General features: G+C 33.2%; 1 protein-coding gene across 10 annotated transcripts in view; it reads left to right on the plus strand.

The window, feature by feature from the left end:
- Window positions 1-20,954, plus strand: part of LOC127727202 (coiled-coil domain-containing protein 186-like) — a 54,006-nt gene that overhangs the window by 26,297 nt on the left and 6,755 nt on the right. For 8 of the 10 annotated variants that reach the window (XM_052234658.1, XM_052234661.1, XM_052234659.1 and 5 more), the window contains 8 exons: window positions 7,220-7,375; window positions 8,417-8,508; window positions 11,249-11,490; window positions 11,872-12,092; window positions 16,416-16,529; window positions 17,128-17,196; window positions 18,623-18,721; window positions 20,475-20,677. In XM_052234658.1, coding sequence (XP_052090618.1) covers window positions 7,220-7,375; window positions 8,417-8,508; window positions 11,249-11,490; window positions 11,872-12,092; window positions 16,416-16,529; window positions 17,128-17,196; window positions 18,623-18,721; window positions 20,475-20,672 — 1,191 coding nt within the window. In that variant the 3' untranslated portion in view covers window positions 20,673-20,677. The remainder of the gene's footprint in view (window positions 1-7,219; window positions 7,376-8,416; window positions 8,509-11,248; window positions 11,491-11,871; window positions 12,093-16,415; window positions 16,530-17,127; window positions 17,197-18,622; window positions 18,722-20,474; window positions 20,678-20,954) is intronic. The other 2 variants (XM_052234657.1, XM_052234656.1) reach the window with 1 other exon arrangement.

The raw sequence follows: 20,954 nt of genomic DNA on the forward strand, positions 1-20,954 counted from the left end.
GCCTGCGAATTCTGTTGCAGAAAGCGAGACATAGGGATAGTGATCCAGCGGCAGCGTTAACCAACTACTTAAAAGCTTAATATTTCAGAGGGTAGAAGACTTGGATCCTTCATACTTTGTATATAGATGCTTTATGTTCTGAAGTTTCCGTCTGTCATATGTCCATTGTCCTCGTCCCCATTTTCATGGTTCAGTGACTACTTGAAAAAAAAATAAGATTTTTAGTATTCTTAATTTCTCTCTTATTATGAGTAATAGGATAACTATATTTGGTATGTACATACCTAGCAAGGTCCTCATGTCTGTCAGACAGTTTTCACTTGACCTTGACCTCATATCATGGATCAGTGAACAAGGTCAAGTCCATATCTCAGATACTTTAAGCCATAGGTCTACTATATTTGGTGTATGGTATGATTGTAAGGTATACATGTCCAACTGGCAGGTGTCATCTGACCATGACCTCATTTTCATGGTTTAGTGGTTAAAGTTAAGTTTTTGTGTTTTTGGTCTGTTCTAATACTGTATGCAATAAGTCAACTATATTTGGTGTATGAAAATATTTTACGATGTACATGTCAGTTTTGTGTTTTGGTCTGTTTTTCTTAAACTATGAGCAATAGCTCAACTATATTTGGTGTATGGAATGGATGTAAGGTGTATTATACTATATGTCTGTCTGGCAGTTATCATCTGACCTTGACCTCATTTTCATGGTTCATTGGTCAATGTTAAGTTTTCCTGGTTAAGTTTGTTTCTTAGATACTATTACAATAGGTCAACTATAATAAAAGCATGTAATGATTGTAAGGTGTACATGTCTGTCTGGCAGGGTTCATCTGACCTTGACCTCATTTTCATGGTTTATTGATCAATGTTAAGTTTTCCTGGTTAAGTTTGTTTCTTAGATACTATGTGCAATAGGTCAACTATATTTAAAGCATAGAATGATTGTTAGGTGTACTTGTCAGTCTGACAGAGTTCATCTGACCTTGACCGCATTTTCATTATTCTTTGCTCTATATAAAGTTTTCTTGGTTTGGTCTGTTTCTTGTATACTATAGCAATAGGTCAACTACATTTGGTGTATGGAATGATTTTAAGGTGTACATGTATTTCTGGCTTGATTTATCTAAACTTGACCTCGTTTTCTATGATCATGTTATGTGATACTTGTAGTAAAGCTTTATATTTAGGACTATCAGCATAAAATCAATGGTCAGTAAAGCAGGTGAGACATTTCAGCATGTGCACTCTTGTTTTGTCAAGCCTTCGAATTTTGTCGCAGAAAGCTCTACATAGGGATAGTGAACCTGCGGCGGCAGCAGCTGATTTAACTAACGTCTTAAAAGCTTAATATTTCAGAAGGTAGAAGACCTGGATGCTTCATACTTTGTATATAGATATCTTACGATATGAAGTTTCCGTTTGTCATATGTCCATTGTCCTTGACCTCATTTTTATGGTTCAGTGACTACTTGAAAAAAAAAGTTAAGATTTTTTGTAATGTTAATTTCTGTCTTATTATGAGTAAAAGGATAACTATATTTGGTATGTGCGTACCTTGCAGGGTCCTCATGCCAGTCAGACAGTTTTCACTTGACCTTGACCTCATTTCATGGATCAGTGAACAAGGTTAAGTTTTCGTGGTCAATATGAATAAGAAGATGTGGTATGAGTGCCAATGAGACAACTATCCATCCAAGTCACAATGTGTAAAAAGTAAACAATTATAGGTCAAAGTACGGCCTTCAAGTCCATATCTCATTAGCACTCTCACTGGTACAATTTTTTATAAAACTAATAGTATACTATAAGTAATGCCCTTGAAGGTCTGTTTGAAATATTTAGTATACAATAAAAAAAACTTTTTTGTCCCCCACGCAAGCTTTTTGACGAGACTTCAACTTTTGTCGAAAAATCAAGACATAGCGATCCTACATTCCGTCGGCGTAGTCGTCGGCGGCGTCCACAAATATTCACTCTGTGGTTAAAGTAATTGAAATTTTAATAACTTTCTTAAACTATCTTGGATTTCTACCAAACTAGGACAGAAGCTAGTTTATGATCATAAGATAGTATCCAGAAGTAAATTTTGTAAAAAAAAAATTCCATTTTTTCCGTAATTTACCTCTAAATGGACTTAGTTTTTCTGCCAGGAAACATTACATTCACTCTGTGGTTAAAGTTTTTAAAATTTTAATAACTTTCTTAAACTATCCTGGATTTCTACCAAACTAGGACAGAAGCTTGTTTATGATCATAAGATAGTATCCAGAAGTAAATTTTGTAAAAAAAAAAATCCATTTTTTCCGTATTTTACTTATAAATGGACTTAGTTTTTCTGCCTGAAAACATTACATTCACTCTGTGGTTAAAGTTTTAAAAATTTTAATAACTTTCTTAAACTATCCTGGATTTGTACCAAACTTGGACAGAAGCTTGTTTATGATCAAAAGTTAGTATCTAGAAGGAAATTTTGTTCCTGTTAATCCGTATTTTACTTATAAATGACTTAGTTTTTCTTCGTTAACATTACATACAGTCTGCAGTTAAAGTTATTTAAAAATATTTATAAGGTTCATAAACTATCCTGGATTTTTACTAAACTTGGACAGAAGCTTCTTACAATCAAAAGATAGTATCGAGAGGAATATTTTTATTTTTTTTTTTCCTCATTTTTGTTGAGCCTGCGATTAACAGCAAAAATAGGCGAGACACTGGGTTCCGCGGAACCCTTACGAATTTTTATTTATAAGTTGTTGTGAAGAACAACAAAAAAAGTGTTTTTTTAAGTTATTGACCCCGGATAGATAAAATGTATGCAAGGCGGTGGTTAACTTTGTTTCTTGTATACTATAAGCAATAGGTCAACAATATTTGATGCATGGAATGATTTTAAGGTGTACTTGTCTGTCTGCAGGGTTCATCTGACCTTGACCTCATTTTTATTAAGTCTCCCAAACGAAGTTTGGGAAGACTTATTGTTTTTGCTCAGTTCTTATTATTATTATTCTTCTTCTTCTTCCTCTTCCGCCGCTTTTAAATTTGAACTTGTCCGCACCCGTTCTCCAAAACCGCTTGTCAGATTAACTTAGGGTTTCACAATATGTTAGACTAACATGTCTAGTGGTGCAATCAGGGTTTTGTTTTTGCAATGGGGTTTATAAAGGGGTACTTTAAGGGGCAAAAAGAAAGGAGGGTTTTACTATAGAACCCTATGGGATTTTATTTTTTAAAATTTTCAAATGATTATTAATTGAAAACCGTTTGTGATAGACACAATCTTTTTAATTAAAAATGTTCTAAATGATAAAGCACATTAAATGAAATACAGGGTTGTCCCCAGGGGTCACCCCCACCCCCTGCAATTTAAGAAAGTTCTAATATCTTGTAAATGGTCGAGATCCCCACCCCTAAACCATATATATTCTGGTTTGTCATGCTAAGATGGTTTGAATGATATACAGGGTTAGTCCCCAGGGGTCATCCCGACCCCCTGCCATTTGAGAAAGTTCTAATATCTTGTAAATGGTCGAGATCCCCACCCCTAAACCATATATATTCTGGTTTGTCATGGTAAAGCACATCAAATAAAATACAGGGTTAGTCCCCAGGGGTCACCCCGACCCCTCCCATTTAAGAAAATTCTAATATCTTGTAAGTGGTCGAGATCCCCACCCCTAAACCATATATATTCAGGTTTTTCATGCTAAGATGGTTTGAATGATGTACAGGGTTAGTCCCCAGGGGTCATCCCGACCCCCTGCCATTTGAGAAAGTTCTAATATCTTGTAAATGGTCGAGATCCCCACCCCTAAACCATGTATATTTTGGTTTGTCATGATAAAGCACATCAAATGAAATACAGGGTTAGTCCCCAGGGGTCACCCCCACCCCCTCCCATTTAAGAAAGTTCTAATATCTTGTAAATGGTCGAGATCCCCACCCCTAAACCATACATATTCTAGTTTGTCATGCTAAGATGGTTTGAATGATATACAGGGTTAGTCCCCAGGGGTCTTCCCTACCCCCTGCCATTTGAGAAAGTTCTAATATCTTGTAAATGGTCGAGATCCCCACCCCTAAACCATATATATTCTGGTTTGTCATGATAAAGCACATCAAATGAAATACAGGGTTAGTCCCAAGAGGTCACCCCACCCCCTGCCATTTAAGAAAGTTCTAATATCTTGTAAGTGGTCAAAATCCCCACCCCTAAACCATATATATTCTGGTTTGTCATGCAAAGATGGTTTGAATGATATACAGGGTTAGTCCCCAAGGGTCACCCCCACCCCCTGCTATTTAAGAAAGTTCTAATATCTTGTAAATGGTCAAGATCCCCACCCCTAAACCATATATACTCTGGTTTGTCATGCCAAGATGGTTTGAATGATATACAGGGTTAGTCCCCAGGGGTCATCTCTACCCCCTGCCATTTGAGAAAGTTCTAATATCTTGTAAATGGTCGAGATCCCCACCCCTAAACCATATATATTCCTGTTCGTCATGTCTCAAACATTTGAATGACGTATAGGGTCAGTCCCCAGGGGTTCCCCCCACCCCCAATGTTCTAGTATCTTGTAAATGGTCGAGATCCCCACCCCTAAACCATATATATTCTGGTTTGTCATGCCAAGATGATTTGAATGATATACAGGGTTAGTCCCCAGGCATCACTAATGCATATAACTTTACTGGACCAAACCAATTTTCACTGGACTTTGTCCAATGTCAGGCGACCCTGGGAATTATGAATTATGGGAGCTTCGTTTGGGAGACTTCGTAACAGCATCCTGTTACAATCATTTCTTGTTGTTCATTGGTCAATATAGAATTTCCATCGTTTGGTCTGTTTCTTTTATACTATAAGCTATAAGTCATCTATATTAGGTGTATGGAATGATTGTATTAAAGGTGTACATGTATTTCCGGCTTGGTTTATCTGACCTTGACCTCATTTTCTTGGATCATAAATTTAAATGTGATACTTGTAGAACTTTATATTTAGGACTATCAACATCAAATCAATGGTCAGTATAGTAGGCAAGACATTTCAGCATGTGCACTCTTGTTTTTCATATTTCCCTGAAACCAAATATCTAAATCTTTTGAAAATAGACATGTCTTCTCTCTCCAGTATTTTTATTACTGATATGCTTTTATAAGGTGATTGATTGATTGATTTGTTGGTTGCTGAACATCCAGGGGCTAATATTTCAAGAACGAGAACAAATGAACAATAAAGACAATAGGTAGGTCCTGTAATAGAGGCAGTCCGGGTAGAAGGACTGGGAAATTTGGACTGCCATTGAAAAATGAAGTAATATTGGATAAGAACAGAAATTTTGCAACAGGCCACCTCAAAAAGAGTTATTGCAGGGGTTCTAAACATGCAGAGAGCGTGGCACTCTCTCTACAAGAGGCATCAAATTTAACGTCCCTATTTTGACAGGACATGGTTGGTTACTTGTACATCCTGAACTGCCAAATGGGTGCCCCACTTTGTCAATGGTTTTACTGCGGGTCAGTAGAAAACCCAAGTCACCATTGGGGGTTTTTATAGGGTTTAAGAGTAACTATTATTAGCATTAGACAAAGATACCAGGTGAGCAATACAGATTATTGGAGCCACTAGATTTATTTTGGTTTGAAAGTAAACAGGATTAAATTGTTTTGAATTTTTCTATAAAGACAGTAAATTAAATATTCCCAGAATGTCAGTTGTTTTGCAATTTTTCATGTAGAAATTTATGTAATGGTATAAAATGTTGTTTTTTATTCATCTTGTATTTTTAAACAAATAAACTCTTGGCATTTAGAGCATGTATGATTTCAGCTTAATTCTAGAAGTTTCTAGATTGAAAAGTCTCTCCTCTAGTCATAAGATTATCAATGATGACCTTGCGGAGTACTATAGCATCAATAATATTCACTTTTGACTTGACACTCTCATGCAAAGTTTCTCCAGAAATTAGGTTTAAATATAAACATTGAATTGAGTAGGTTTTTGTCTCATCTTGACGGAGTCAAAAAGCGAGACATAGGTATACTGTTTCCAGTGTCGTCGTCGGCAGCGGCAGCATCAATAATGTATTAGTTTGTGATTAGGTCTAGTTTATGGTGAACCACTGGTGATAGGTCAGTGATATTTGGTATGCAGTTGTATAAGCATTGGCACATCACATTTCCATAGAGACTATTTGGCCCCGCCCCCTCAGTCATGGTTCATTGACTTTGAATATTTTTCATAACTTACATGTTAAAGTACTGGTATTGCTATTTTAATTTCAACACTTTCATTTTATTATCAAAATAACAAAAAGGCGAGACATATCTCTGTGCTAACTGTTTATTATTTAAAAGAATTGGTATATAAATTTTATAGAAAAGAATTGGTACGTAAATGGCTATTGATAGTTGAGATGTATTTAAAAAAAAATTCTGAATACATATTGAATTCATGTAGTTTTTATAATTTTATATAAAAAAAGGACCTGTTTTTATTATTCATCCAAGTAATGGTCAAATGTGCCCTTAATGAACAGGAAGGTACCCTTTGTGCAAAATTCTTGATATATGTTTCATTTATGAAAGGTATATTTTTACAATGCCCTTTAAAGGCAAAGATTTTCTATATAGAAATGCCTTCTAAGGCAATATGACTTTAAAACATTGACACTCTTGTCTAAGATATATCTACTGTTGAATAATCCATTGTCTAGATACCTGAATAGTGAATTTGGGTTTTATTTAATGAAGTATTTTAATTAAAAAAAAAACCTACATTTGTTACTTTTTTTACCTTTTATTTTTCAAAATATTTTAAATTAGTTGATTTTGTTCTATTGTCATAGAATGTAGAGTCCCTGATTAAGTTTGAGTTTCATACCAATTTAATGGTTTGTAGCAGAGTTAACTCCCATGGACTTTCAAAATATAGATTATATATTTCTGCATGTTTAAAAAAATTACTGTTTTAGTATTTAATAATGAGAAGTTAATAGCTTGGTTTGAACTTTTTTTTCGATTCTATAACTCTATTTACCAAAAGTGATGTATTTTAAGTAACTTTCACTAACTTTCTAAGCATGAAAATTGTATGAGAATGGGATCTTCATCATAACTGTGTTTCTAGCACTTGAATTATAATTAATACACATTATAACTTTAAATTAACATTATAACTTTAAACTATAAAAATATTTAATTACAGAGATTGCAAGCTGTTATTGAGGAAACAGAGAAGAAAAACTTGGAAATAAAAGCAGACTTAAAAAAATTAGAGGGAACAAAGAAAGAAAAAGATGCCAAAGTTCTTATGGATACCATCTACAACCAGCTGGATGATCATTTAAAGATGCACCAACAGGTCAGTTTATACTCTATACCAGTAACAATTGACGGCTTCGGTGGCCCAGTGGTCTTAATAGATTATACTCTATACCAGTAACAATTGACGGCTTTGATGGCTGAGTGGTCTTAATAGTTTATACTCTATACCAGTAACAATTGATGGCTTTGGTGGCTGAGTGGTCTTAATAGATTATACTCTATACCAGTAGCAATTGACGGCTTCGGTGGCCGAGTGGTCTTAATAGATTATACTCTATACCAGTAACAATTGATGGTTTTGGTGGCCCAGTGGTCTTAATAGATTATACTCTATACCAGTAACAATTGATGGTTTCGGTGGCCCAGTGGTCTTAATAGATTATACTCTATACCAGTAACAATTGATGGTTTCGGTGGCCCAGTGGTCTTAATAGATTATACTCTATACCAGTAACAATTGATGGTTTCGGTGGCCCAGTGGTCTTAATAGATTATACTCTATACCAGTAACAATTGATGGTTTCGGTGGCCCAGTGGCCTTAATAGATTATACTCTATACCAGTAACAATTGATGGCGTGGTTGGCCGAGTGGTCTTAACAGTTTATACTCTATACCAGTAACAATTGACGGCTTTGGTGGCCGAGTAATCTTAATAGATTATTCTCTATACCAGTAACAATTGATGGCGTCGTTGGCCGAGTGGTCTTAATAGTTTATGTTCAGTCAACACTGATGTTGTGAGTTTGAACCCTGCTTGTGTCAAGGTGTGTTCAACTCCAATCTCAGTTGACTATAATTACCAGTTTTCCTGCCTAAGATTGTGAAACTTAAACCATAAGGATGTGCATGTAAAAATAGTAACATATATTTTGTGTACAATATTTAAAAGGAATGAAATGGGCTTCGGTTTACTGGGGATCGAGGACAGTTCCTTTACTTATTGAATAAGCAAATTTTGAAAATTGCATGCTGTCGAGTTATCTAGATTTTTTCAATTAATGATCCATTATATTTCATTACATACATTTCCAATCAGTCAGTAGATAAACTGATTTAAAGTTTTCAAAATTTTATAGACTGAAAAGGAGATAGATGACTTAAAAGATGAATTGAGGAAAAAACTAGGAAAACCTACACCAAAGAAAACTGGTGAGGACGACAAATCTATGTAAGTATATAACATAGAGATCTATGTAAGTTATAAAACATATCACTTTATAATGTTGTTGGCAAAATCTTCAATATTCAAGTAATCTTTCTACCCTTAAGTGTCCAGAGTATATTTTAAAGTTGTTCATTTAACATAATTTTGAAAAGCTTAAGAAATTTTACTATTTGAACTTTAATCTTAAATTTATTTATTTTTGTGGTTTGAGGGAAAATTGTGGTTCTTTTCATACCTTCTAGTACTGTCTCAACCATTTTAATATGTCAGAGAGAGTGAAATACTCATACTTTTTAAATTTATATACATGTGTACTGGTACATGTTGGGAGACATATTTGTCCTGTTTGTCATTATATATTTAACTACACTTTATGTCATAGACAGGTGGAAGGTGGAAGATTTGTGTTATTTGGGTCAAAGATATGTTAGTTCTATGTATTTACTCATTATTGATTTAAATTTGTTTTTGTTTCACCCATTTTTTTAAACCCTTAGTGACAAACATGACAGAAGAGCATTCAATTTACCTCCCATGTTTAGGTAGGATTGTCTCCCTTGTAATTGTATGGTGGTATTTACTGTTGCTTTATGAAGGGAAACTCATTGCTTGGTGATATGATTTGCCTTTTGTTTTCTGTATTCTTTACTTTAATTGCTGATTTTTTTCTCACTTTTGTTTGTGGCATCATATATACGTATGTACATGCAGCGTGATGATGCTGTATATATTTTTGTGCTGTTATACTTCAGGGTTTTGTGGTACGTTTTTTAAGGGACAGCTTTATTTTAAAACTCTTATTTTTAAATTGTTTAGATAAATCGCATTAAAGAGACAAAAAATTGCTACTTTTACAGTATTCTTTTTTTAGCTCACCTGGCCTTGTCCGTCGTCGTTAGCTTTTTACAAAAATCTTCTCCTCTGAAACCACTGGGCCAAATTTAACCAAACTTGGCCACAATCATCATTAGGGTATCTTGTTTAAAAAATGTGTCCGATGACCCCACCAACCAACCAAGATGGCTGCCATGGCTAAAAATAGAACATAGGGGTAAAATGTAGATTTTGGCTTATATCTCTGAAACCAAAGCATTTAGAGTAAATCTGACAGGGAGAAAACTGATTATCAGGTCAAGATCTATCTGCCCTGAAATTTTCAGACAAATCTGACAACCTGTTGTTGGGTTGCTGCCCCTGAATTGGTAATTTTAAGGAAATTTTGCAGTTTTTGGTTATTATCTTGAATATTATTATAGATAGAGATAAACTGTAAACAGCAATAATGTTCAGCAAAGTAAGATCTACAAATAAGTTGTCATGACCAAAATTGTCAGTCGACCCCTTTAGGAGTTATTGCCCTTAATAGTCAATTTTTAACAATTTTTTGTAAATTTTTGTAATCTTTTACAAAAATCTTCTTCTCTGAAATTACTGAGACAAATTTAACCATACTTGGCCATAATCATTATTAGTGTATCTAGTTTAAAAAATATGTACGATGACCCCGCCTTCCAACCATCATGGCCGACTTGGTTAAAAATAGAACATAGGGGTAAAATGCAGTTTTTGGTTTATATCTCTGAAACTAAAGCATTTAGAGCAAATCTGACAGGTGGCAAAAATGTTCATCAGATTTAGATTTATCTGCCCTGAAATTTTCAGACAAATACGACAACCCGTTGTTGGGTTGCTGCCCCTGAGTTAGTAATTTTACAAAAATTTTGCAGTTTTTTGTTATTATCTTAGATATCATTATAATATCTAATATCTAATACTATTAATTATGATTTTAACCTTATTTTACATGATTTCCAAAGCATCAGTAAATACAGGTGAGCGACACCGGCTCTTGAGAGCCTCTAGTTTAAATAATTTTATTCCTCACTTAACAGTAGAATTATTCTTTTTATAGGACAAAATATATGTAATTGGACAGTATTTCAGGTTTGAATAAAAATATATTTATACAAAAATGATGTATGTTGTATTTAAAATTCTAGAGATACAATAAGTGAAAAAATGTCAAATAAGTGTATAAAGTATATTAGCTAGCAAGAATGAATGTAGACCAGCAAAAACATATTGTTCGATTTCAATTAAAATTTCTTAACAAAAATATGTCCAAAGAATTTAGTTTTAAAATGTGTGTGACATAAAAAATAAAAGAGTTCAATAAAACCAGCAGTGAAAATGGGATAGAGCCATTACCATTACCAAAACAAATGCAGGAAAGCCAATTTTTATCTGCAAAGTATCCAAACGATAGTCTAAAGAATAAATTGTAGTTCAGTGATTTTACTCAAGCCTGTCTACTTAAAAGGATCAGCGACTCTTTTCACAAAAAATCTTACGATTAAAATTGATCGTAAGTTATACTGAAATGTGTATGACTTACGAGTATTTTTACTCTTAAGTTTTTTTGTGAAAAGAGCCGCTGTTGCATAAAAATGGTGTCATAAAATACATTTGAAAAATTATTTTGACTTTCTTTATTATATAAAAAAAATTCAAATGACTTTCATTATTTCATTAAAAGTATAACCATCATGAAAGAAAGAGCTCTTGTCCAAAATGTTCTCAGGTATAGGATGGTGATGTTATGTATTAAATGAGGATGATATGTACAAAAGATTAGAAAAGTTAGGTTAATTGTTTTAATATAATGTATATTGCATATAAAACAATATATTTCAGCAAAATATCTTTGAGTCAATCATTTTATTATGATAAAACCTATTTTCAGACAAAGTAGAAGGCCTATGGCATCACCAGAGGAACAAGTATTAACATATGAACTAAAATCACAGTTACTTAGGAATGTTGAAATGCAAAATCATCGACTGAAAACAGAGCTGACACTCCATGAGAAAATGACAGAAGCCAAACTGTTAAACCAGCAAAACAAACGACTAACAGACGACAACACAATGTCCAAAACAAACACACTCAGACTTATGAAAATGTTTGAAAAAAAAGCTAAAGATGGTAAGTGCTGAAAATTTTTTTTTATCAGTTCTTCAGAAAAAGCAAAGTGGCAAGTTTCTTTGTCTTACTTTTTTTACAGTTTTTCTTTGTTTGGAGTTCATGTGATTCCTGCAGTGTTTTTTACCTATGTGGCCAGAGGTCAGAGCAGGTCTTAAGAAACCTGGCCACTCCACCTGTCAGTCAACAGAAACACTGAGATGGTACCTAGTAGGTGTCATGTGTATCTCCAACACTTTTCCTTCAATGTTATTTAAAACTTTTCAAACATATTGAAATGTGCACCTCATATTAGGAGTGGAGGGGGTATTTTGCAATTACCTAGCTTGTTTGTCCATTTAGAGAGGAGAACAGCTGTTAAAATTATCTTTATTTTTATTATAGCTGATGCAAAATTAAAGGAAATGCAACTAGAATTGAATAAAGCACAACAACTTGCCAGGAAATACCATCAGATGTATGACATGGAACGACGTAGGAATGGGCTACCTGAGGGTACATACAGCACACCAGAACCTGAATCAGGTACACCAAGACAGAACAACAATTCATCAAGCTTCCTTGGACAGAATGTCAGAGTTAATGATGTTATTAGAAAAAATGAGGTATGAATTAGCAATAACCTTAATTTAAAAAAAAAATTGAGGGGATTTGTCAAACAAGTCATATATTTTGCTCATTTGGATTTAAATATATAAAAAAAATAATGTTACAAAAGCTTTAAGAAAACCTGCAGCTGTTGAAAATCATTATTGAATCTATTGAAAACTAAAGTAAAATCAGTCAAACTGTAATCTGAACAGATTTCAACAGTTAAGAGTATTTAATCTCATACTCCCATTTAGCTGTCAGAAATTTTAGTGCTTGTATAGCTGGTTTTATTGTTAAGAGTATTGGCTTTTGAAAAAATCTTTAATCATCAAAAATTTATGGGAAAGAGTCCTGATAGTTTTGCACATTTCGGGCAAAATTTATAGTATCTGTTTGTTCCTCATTTTTGTCTCGCCTGCGATGAAATTTGAAGAAAGCGAGACATGTATCGCTTTTCTGGCGGCGGCTCAGGTTGTGTCAACAATTGTTAAGTTTTCTGCTTAGTTTGATAGGAACTACTTGTGATAGATCAAAGATATATTCTATTAAGTTGCATTACTTTCAGTACATATCAGTTTGACGACTATTTCGAGGCCCTGCCCCCTATGTCATGGTCCAGTGACTTCGAGTAATTAGCCATTTTCAATGTTATCTTCTCTGCTTAAGTCAGTTTGATAGGAACTTCTTGTGATACATCAGTGATATTTGCTATAAAGATGCATAAGTATCAGTACAAATCAGTTTGATGACTATTTCGAGGCCCTGTTCCCTAGGTAATGGTCTTGTTGCAATGTTGCTGTCCATCAGATTGTCTTTTTTTTTAATTTTCTGTTGACATGCAAGATATATCTCTGTGTCAACAGTTTATGTTGTTAACAAAAGTTTCTATATTTGAGGAAATGGATAATAACAAAAATAAAAAGTTCAATTACCACATAAATAAACAGCTGCGCCACGAACGCATGATACGCCCGTCGTCTTGTGTGTGAGGTTTTATGCAATAATCATAAATCGTTTCTGAGATACGGAGCGACATGTGAAAACCCCCCTTTATGTCTCACCTTGACGGAGTCAAAAAGCAAGACATAGGTATGCTGTTTTTGGCGTCGGCAACGGCAGCGGCGTCAACAATGTATTAGTTTGTGATTTGGTCTAGTTAATGGTGAACCACTAGTGGTAGGTCAATGATATTTGGTATGCAGTTGTATTAGCATTGGCACATCTCATTACCATGGAGTATATTTTGCCCCACCCCCTCAGTCAAGGTCTATTGGCTTTGAAACTTTTCATAGTTTACATGTATTAGTTTGTGATTAGGTCAATTTATGGGGAACCACTAGTGGTAGGTCAATGATATTTGGTATGCAGTTGTATAAGCATTGGCATATCTCATTTCCATGGAGATTATTTGGCTCCGCCCCCTTAGTCATGGTCTATAGACTTTGAAAATTTTGCTAAGTTAACATGTATTAGTTTGTGATTAGGTCAGTTCAAGGGGAACCATAAGTGGTAGGCCAATGTTAATTGGTGTTCAGTTGTATAAGCATTAGCACATCTCATTTCCATGGAGAATATTTGGCCATGCCCCCTCAGTCATGGTCTATTTACTTTGAAACTTTTGCTTAGTTTACATGTATTAGTTTGTGATTAGATCAGTATAAGATGAACTGCTAATGTTAAGTCAATGATATTTGGTATGCAAATTTATTGGCATTTGCAAGTATCGTTTCCATGGAGATTATATAGCCCCACCCCTGATCATGGTTCATTGACTTTGAAACTTTTACATAGTTTACAAGTTAATGTTTGTGTTTAGGTTTGTTTAAAGGGAACGACTTAAAATAAGTCAATGGTATTTGGTATGCAGTTGTATTAGCATTGGCACATCTCATTCCATGGAGATTGTTTAGCCATGTACCTTCAGTCATGGTTCATCAACTTTGAATATTTGCATTACTTACATGTTAAAATATTGCTATTTTAATTTCAACATTTGCATTATCAAAATTACAAAAAGGCGAGACATATCTCTGTGATAACAGTTTATTTATAAAAAAATCAACAACTCTAAAATAAAATTTTGAATCATCACCAAAAAGTATACAGATCTTTAGATTAATATAACTTAGAAGTGTGTAAAGTTTTAAGCAATAATCATAAATCGTTTTTGAGATACGGCGCGACATGTGAAAAAAAACACACACCTGTTTTAGTTACAAAGTCCGGTAACTCAGAAAGTTTTAATCTTATTTTCACCAAAAAGTATACAGATCGTTTGACCATCATTCAAAACAACTATATTAAGTTTCAGACAGACGGATGCCGGACATTTGTATACCATAATACGTCCCGTCAAAATTTTGACGGGCCTATAAAAATTGAACAATAAAGAAAATAGTTTTCCAAATTTTATAAAGAATGTTATTATTGGATCATAATGGATTTACACACTATTTAGATTTATTGGATCACAAAGAAGATAATGTCAAAGATTTATATACTTATACTCAGAGTTTTATAACCAAGTTATTTACGTTTTAAAGCTGTATATATAATATACATGATAAACAAAATTAAGAAACAGGATTTGCCTTTGCAGCCCATCTGCCAATTGAGACCTTTATAAATAGTCAAGGTTGTTAAACATGCCCTAGTAGTTGTTTTATATAGCTCATATGACAAATATCTGAATAGATATGATGTGGGTTTATGGTATAAATGAACTGTTTAGCAATGTGGGTATCAGAAATAAATTATTTACTGGACTGTGGGAAAGGTTGATATATGTTGGTGGAAAAATGATACAAACATATAAATGAGAGATTAAAACATAAAAAACAAGTACTAAAAGTTCAATGATTACGCAAAGGTATTTCCCTTGTGAACAATTTTCATAAATTTAATGAGCAATACTATAAAACACCTTCACAGTTCTAACCATTAACCTGTCAGCTTGATGAATCTCTAAGAAATACTTTGAAACTCAGGGATTTTATTTTGTTTTTTACGCATTGACCATTTTTTATGTTATGTAGTGTAAGTTGAACTAAGTACATTACATGAACCAATTACAGAAGTATGTATTTGTTCTGCAAATGGAATTCTTTTATACCATTCTTCAAAGTATTCTTTACAGAACATCTTACATTTAAAATTTGATGCAATAATGTCAGAATGAAATATGAAAAACATATGTCTGTAAACATGAATGAGACGACAGACAATGGCAGGCAGAAATTTAAACCTGCCATCACTAATTTTTTTATTTGCTCAACCTTGTTACAAATATCAGATGTCTTCCAAAGATACAAATGATGTGGTATGAAATATGGAAATTTTCTGGGATTGGTATAGATTACTGGTACTTTTATAGCTTCTAGACTGGATTTTCAATAAAAAAACACAATTATAATTTGTTAAGTGCTTCCTAACTTGTACTTTATATATGAAAATTTATTGTTTAGAGCCTGAAGCTTAGGTTTCTGATTTTAATTTAGCAATATTTCAATTATTTTTTTTCTACTGTTGTTTGCTCCTACTATAACAGTATATAACTGCTTAATTCATTACTACTAAATTTGACTCAAACCCTCAAATTTGATTTATAACATACTATATCAGAATTACAAAAGTTCTATAGGAAACATCATCAATGCATGGAATTGGTATATAGTATCACATTTCATACATATTTTAGGACTAGACGCAATCTGAATAACCATTGTCATGACCTGCAAAGATTGCAAATAGTCATGTAGCCAATGTGTAAATATGATTATAAATAGTCAAACATAAGCATTTTGATGAAAGCACATGAAAAAGTATCCTTATGATTTTCCTAGGTCTGTCTGATTTCATGTCATAGGTGAACAATAATGTAAATCATTGTTTTACCTGTATACCTGTTACATTCTGTTCTTTCAATAACTAAACATGCCAAGAACATGCACAATGAATCTCCAATATGTCCAATGCATATACACCCAAATATATTTGTCTTGCAAGACAACAATGTATCAGCAATATTTTTTTAGGTCATTCCGTAAAAATTAACCATACTGACAGCTTATGGCGAATTATTGTTCATTATATTGTTCTTATAAATGTAGGTGAAGCTGTTCTAATCAGATGATTGGTTGGTTTGACCAATTTACCTTTAGACACTTCCAGGATTATGTGTTAATGTATTGCATTTTTTTGTCTTCTAAGAAAAATTCTGAAAAATAGTTTTTACACAATGATTAAATTAAATTTTGTAATGATTTAGACCACATCTTCCTCAATTAATAAACAGCTATTTAAAATTATATTTACATTATTTACATTTTGTTTGACAGGTGCTTGTGGAGGAAAATGAGAAATTGCACAGGGAAATAGCAAGGCTCAAACAGGACAATGCAGGACTGATAAAGAAATGTAAACATGCCATGTCTGATAAAGAAAGTGTTGTAGTAAGTTTATTAAAACGTTTAATCCTGCTGCAAATGTTTGCACCTGTCCTAAGTCAGGAATCTGATGTACAGTAGTTGTCGTCTGTTTATGTAGTTCATACATGTTTCTCGTTTCTCGTTTTTATATAGATTAGACCGTTGGTTTTCCTGTTTGAATGGTTTTACACTAGTAATTTTTTGGGGTCCTTTATAGCTTGCTGTTAGGTGTGAGCCAATGCTCCGTGTTGAAGGCCGTACCTTGACCTATAATGGTTTACTTTTATAAATTGTTACTTGGATGGAGAGTTGTCTCATTGGCACTCATACCACATCTTCTTATATCTATTATGTTATAGTTTTCATAATATATTCAGTAGACTGATGGTTAGATTGACTATTGTTTAATGTTACGTGTCATTGGATAGCTATCGCTCCAATATTCATTTGTTAAATACATGAGTGTTTCAGTGGCCTGTTTCCTTTAAATGTGCCAGTGTGGTAAATATTTATTCTGTAATGTTATGGGTGTAAATTTAAATGTGGTCAATTGATGATGGATATCAGTTGTTCCTTATAATGATAATGTTTGTATTGTAATACTTGATATCTCTGTTAACAGCATCGCCTAGATACAAGTGAAGCTAATAGGAGAGACCTAACAAAGAGATTAGACAGAGAAAAAACACAGGTATGTCAAGAGTATGAAAATAAATCTACAACCGAACTTCATAAAATTTGGCGGATACAAATTTTGGGAAATATTTTGCATGAATAAGCACAAAAAAGGTTAAGATTTGTATATACGCTATTTTTTCTAACTGTTATTAAAAAAATCATGGTAAAAATAAGTCTCAAAGTTCAAATTTGCTCTTAAAGTCCAGCTGAAAGTATTGGCTTTGGCATTATGACGTCGTAGATATAAAAAAGAAGATGTGGTATGATTGCCAATGAGACAACTCTCCACAAGAGACCAAATGACACAGAAATTAACAACTATGGGTCACCGTACGGCCTTCAACAATGAGCAAAGCCCATACCGCACAGTCAGCTATAAGAGGCCCCGAAATGACAATGTAAAACAATTCAAACGAGAAAACTAACGGCCTAATTTATGTACAAAAGATGAACGAAAAACAAATATGTAACACATAAACAACGCAACCACTGAATTATAGGCTCCTGACTTGGGACAGGCACATACATACAGAATGTGGCGGGATTAAACATGTTAGCGGGATCCTAACCCTCCCCCTAACCTGGGACAGTGGTGTAACGGAACAACATAAGAACAAACTATAAAAATCAGTTGAAAGAGGCTTAACTCATCAGATGGATAAAAATGCAAATAATACAAATACAAGTGGACGTGGCCGGGTACTTGTACATCCAAACAACAAAAAGACACTAAGTACAGATCCGAGAGTACTTAGTATTTTAGGAAGACATCACAGCAAAAAACAGATGGGATTGAGGGCATAAAAAAGAATGTGGTCAATTGTTTGAAGAGTATATGATTACCTCTTGATGTCTACTTTCTTATCTTGATATGTTGGGTAGCTGTCAAATTTATTTTTACAACTTTAGGTCATTGTTTGATTGTTTTTTAGTACTGTTAGGAGTTATTTGAATAGTTGACTAAGTTTTCTTGTAAACGATCTTGATTAATAAAGTGCCTCAGCTATAAAAGCTCTAATCAGTGCATTGTGTATAAAGTAAATACAGAATTTTTAAAAAGAGGCTTGAATTATGGAAAATGATGTTGAGTATAAATTCATGACACATGCAAAAACAAAAGCAATGGAATTGTGCTGTTATTGCTGTTCTTAATCTCAAAATAACAGGGAGGCCTTCCAGGCTGAGTGAAAATTATCACCTCACTGCAAGTTCGAGACACCCCTAGCACCAGTCTGAGCCGAATTCTTTACTAGATGTTAATCCCACTAAATCTGTGCATTTAAGTACACAGCTGCAGGGAAATATCAACATATTTTAATTAGTCTGGTAAAGAAATCTAACAAATACTGAATCTTGTCTCTCAGGAATAAGTAAATATGACCTTGATTTTACCTGATACTGCATGTAAAGTTTTTAATGTTTGTCAATGTCCATTTTAGCACAATAACTTATCTAGAAGTTTGACTAGACAAGCCTCAGACTGGATTCTTCTGAAGAAACAGTTAGCTCAATTTGATGAAGAATACAGATGGAGCCAGGTAGGTTACCATGACAACCATCTGTGTGTTTATTAACTCACAGGTGATCACAATATTTTCACTAAACACACTTTTCTTTTGCTGATGCAGTTGTTTTGAGAATGGTTGTTTGAGATGATTACTGTTTAATAAAAAGTAAAGATTTTGATGAAAGCTTTATTTGATATTTTTATGAATGGCAGCATTTCATTTTGACAGAATTTTACAAACGTCTTTATATTCATGTTTATATAACTTTCTTTCTGAAATGCATTGAGTCTAACATGACTTCTTGTTATACATACTCCACTATTGAATTAAAACACCATGATAGGCAAATGTTAGTAAGGTTGTTCTTATTGAGATAAACTTACTTAATTTGTATATTTTCAAAATGTATTCACATTTCCCAATTATCATTCCTGTCCATTCTGTAAATAGACTAAGTGAATTAGATAAAGTAGTCCTCTACTCAATGACAATGGGCAAAACACAATTTTCCATACTATACTATTGTTTTATTATAATCAGAAACATGAATTTTGAACAAATCCTTTTCATTCTAGGAAGTTTTAAACCACTAAGGAAATAATGTTTTTGTTTTCTTGGAGTTTCTTGATTACATCTGTAGAAAAAATATACTGTGTTTATCATTAAACTCAATGGTTTATATTGTATTATATTTATGGAGTGTAAAATCTACTTTATGCATTAAGAGCACATCTTTGCTCATAAACTTTTAAGAAATATCTATTATAAAAATATTTTAGGGTTAAAAACTATCAAGATGAAACCTTTTAGACTTTTTCATGTCAGTTTTTTTAATACAGAATATTACATCTTTTTGCATTTATATTTCTGTTTTTGAACATGAATGATGTGTTTTTCCAACAATCCAGAGCCTTTAAAAGCAAGCAATCAGCATTTAGAAGCCTTGTACAAATAAGCCTTGAGAAGTTAATTAAAGCTCACTGTTTCAGAGCTTTGAAAAGCTGTTTCAAGGCCTAAAAAAGCAATTTTAGTATTTCCATAAAAAGCAGGCTGAGTGTTTCCGGGCCTTAAAAAGTAGGCTCACTGTTTACAAGTCTGTAAGGTCAATATATAGTTAACATCTAGTAAATAATTTTGCTATAGACATCGCTTAGAAACACTAAATATATGACAGTATAACAAAAATAGGAAAACTTATATGGCTGCAACCTTGAGAACATTACATTTTAAAATATTTTGTAAATTGAATTTTTCTTTACTTCTCTATTAGACACTTCAGGGGTGGTAGGGGAAAGCTGCTGGAATGGGTCACTAATTCAAGTTTCATAATATAAGATATGAAACTACTGAATCCCATGTTAGTATTTTTAAAGATGTGATTAAAACCAGACATAATTACATAATACATATGCCATATCTATTTAACTTTCCATAAAAAAAGGTAATACAGCTAAGCTATAGGACTATTTTTTGTCAAAAAATATACGATTGGGTACATATTCTTTGATATTCAAAATATATGAAAATGATGGGGCATTGGTTGTTGTCAGCTGCTCACTCCTACCACAAAAGGATCAAAGTGGAACCTTGAGTTAGACATATGATTGCTGTATGTGCTTGTTTGATTTGTGAGTGATACCACATTCAATACTTGCTGCATTTGTTAATATTAAGCCAAATAAGTGAGAGTTTAAAGCATGCAGTATAAGATGAACTACTAACATCATCTAAACCAATAAAATACTTTGTATAAAATCAGTTTGTAATTTATTTCCCATATAAGATGAAACAACAGTGTGAAGAAGAAAAACAAAGATTTGGATTACTTCCACCGATATATTACTATATGCCTACGGGAAATACTGATTTCACATATAATGATGATAGTGAGGAATACTCTCTGCCACCAGAGGGCACCACAGAACCATGTCTTACCCCAATAACAGAGGTTGACTCATGCTTCAGCAATGACCTTGAATAGTGGTGGTATTGAAAATAAAATGTAAACTCACCGCTTTAAATAAGACATCACTTACCATACATAGGGGCATGAAAAATATAAAGAATCACAATTTGTCCTAACTCAACTGTAGTTATGTAAGGCAGCTTGCATGTTTCACAGCTTATATAATAGTATGGGTTATAAAGAAGATATTTTATATTAGGATTTTTTATTAGTAGATTTAAAATGAGCATGAAAATAAGATATCTGTAGCAATACACAATTATTGTTAAATAATAATCACTTCAAAGGTAGATAGGA

The sequence above is a fragment of the Mytilus californianus genome, unplaced genomic scaffold (assembly GCF_021869535.1).
Source record: "Mytilus californianus isolate M0D057914Y unplaced genomic scaffold, xbMytCali1.0.p SCAF_19, whole genome shotgun sequence".
In the NCBI taxonomy this organism is placed as follows: domain Eukaryota; kingdom Metazoa; phylum Mollusca; class Bivalvia; order Mytilida; family Mytilidae; genus Mytilus; species Mytilus californianus.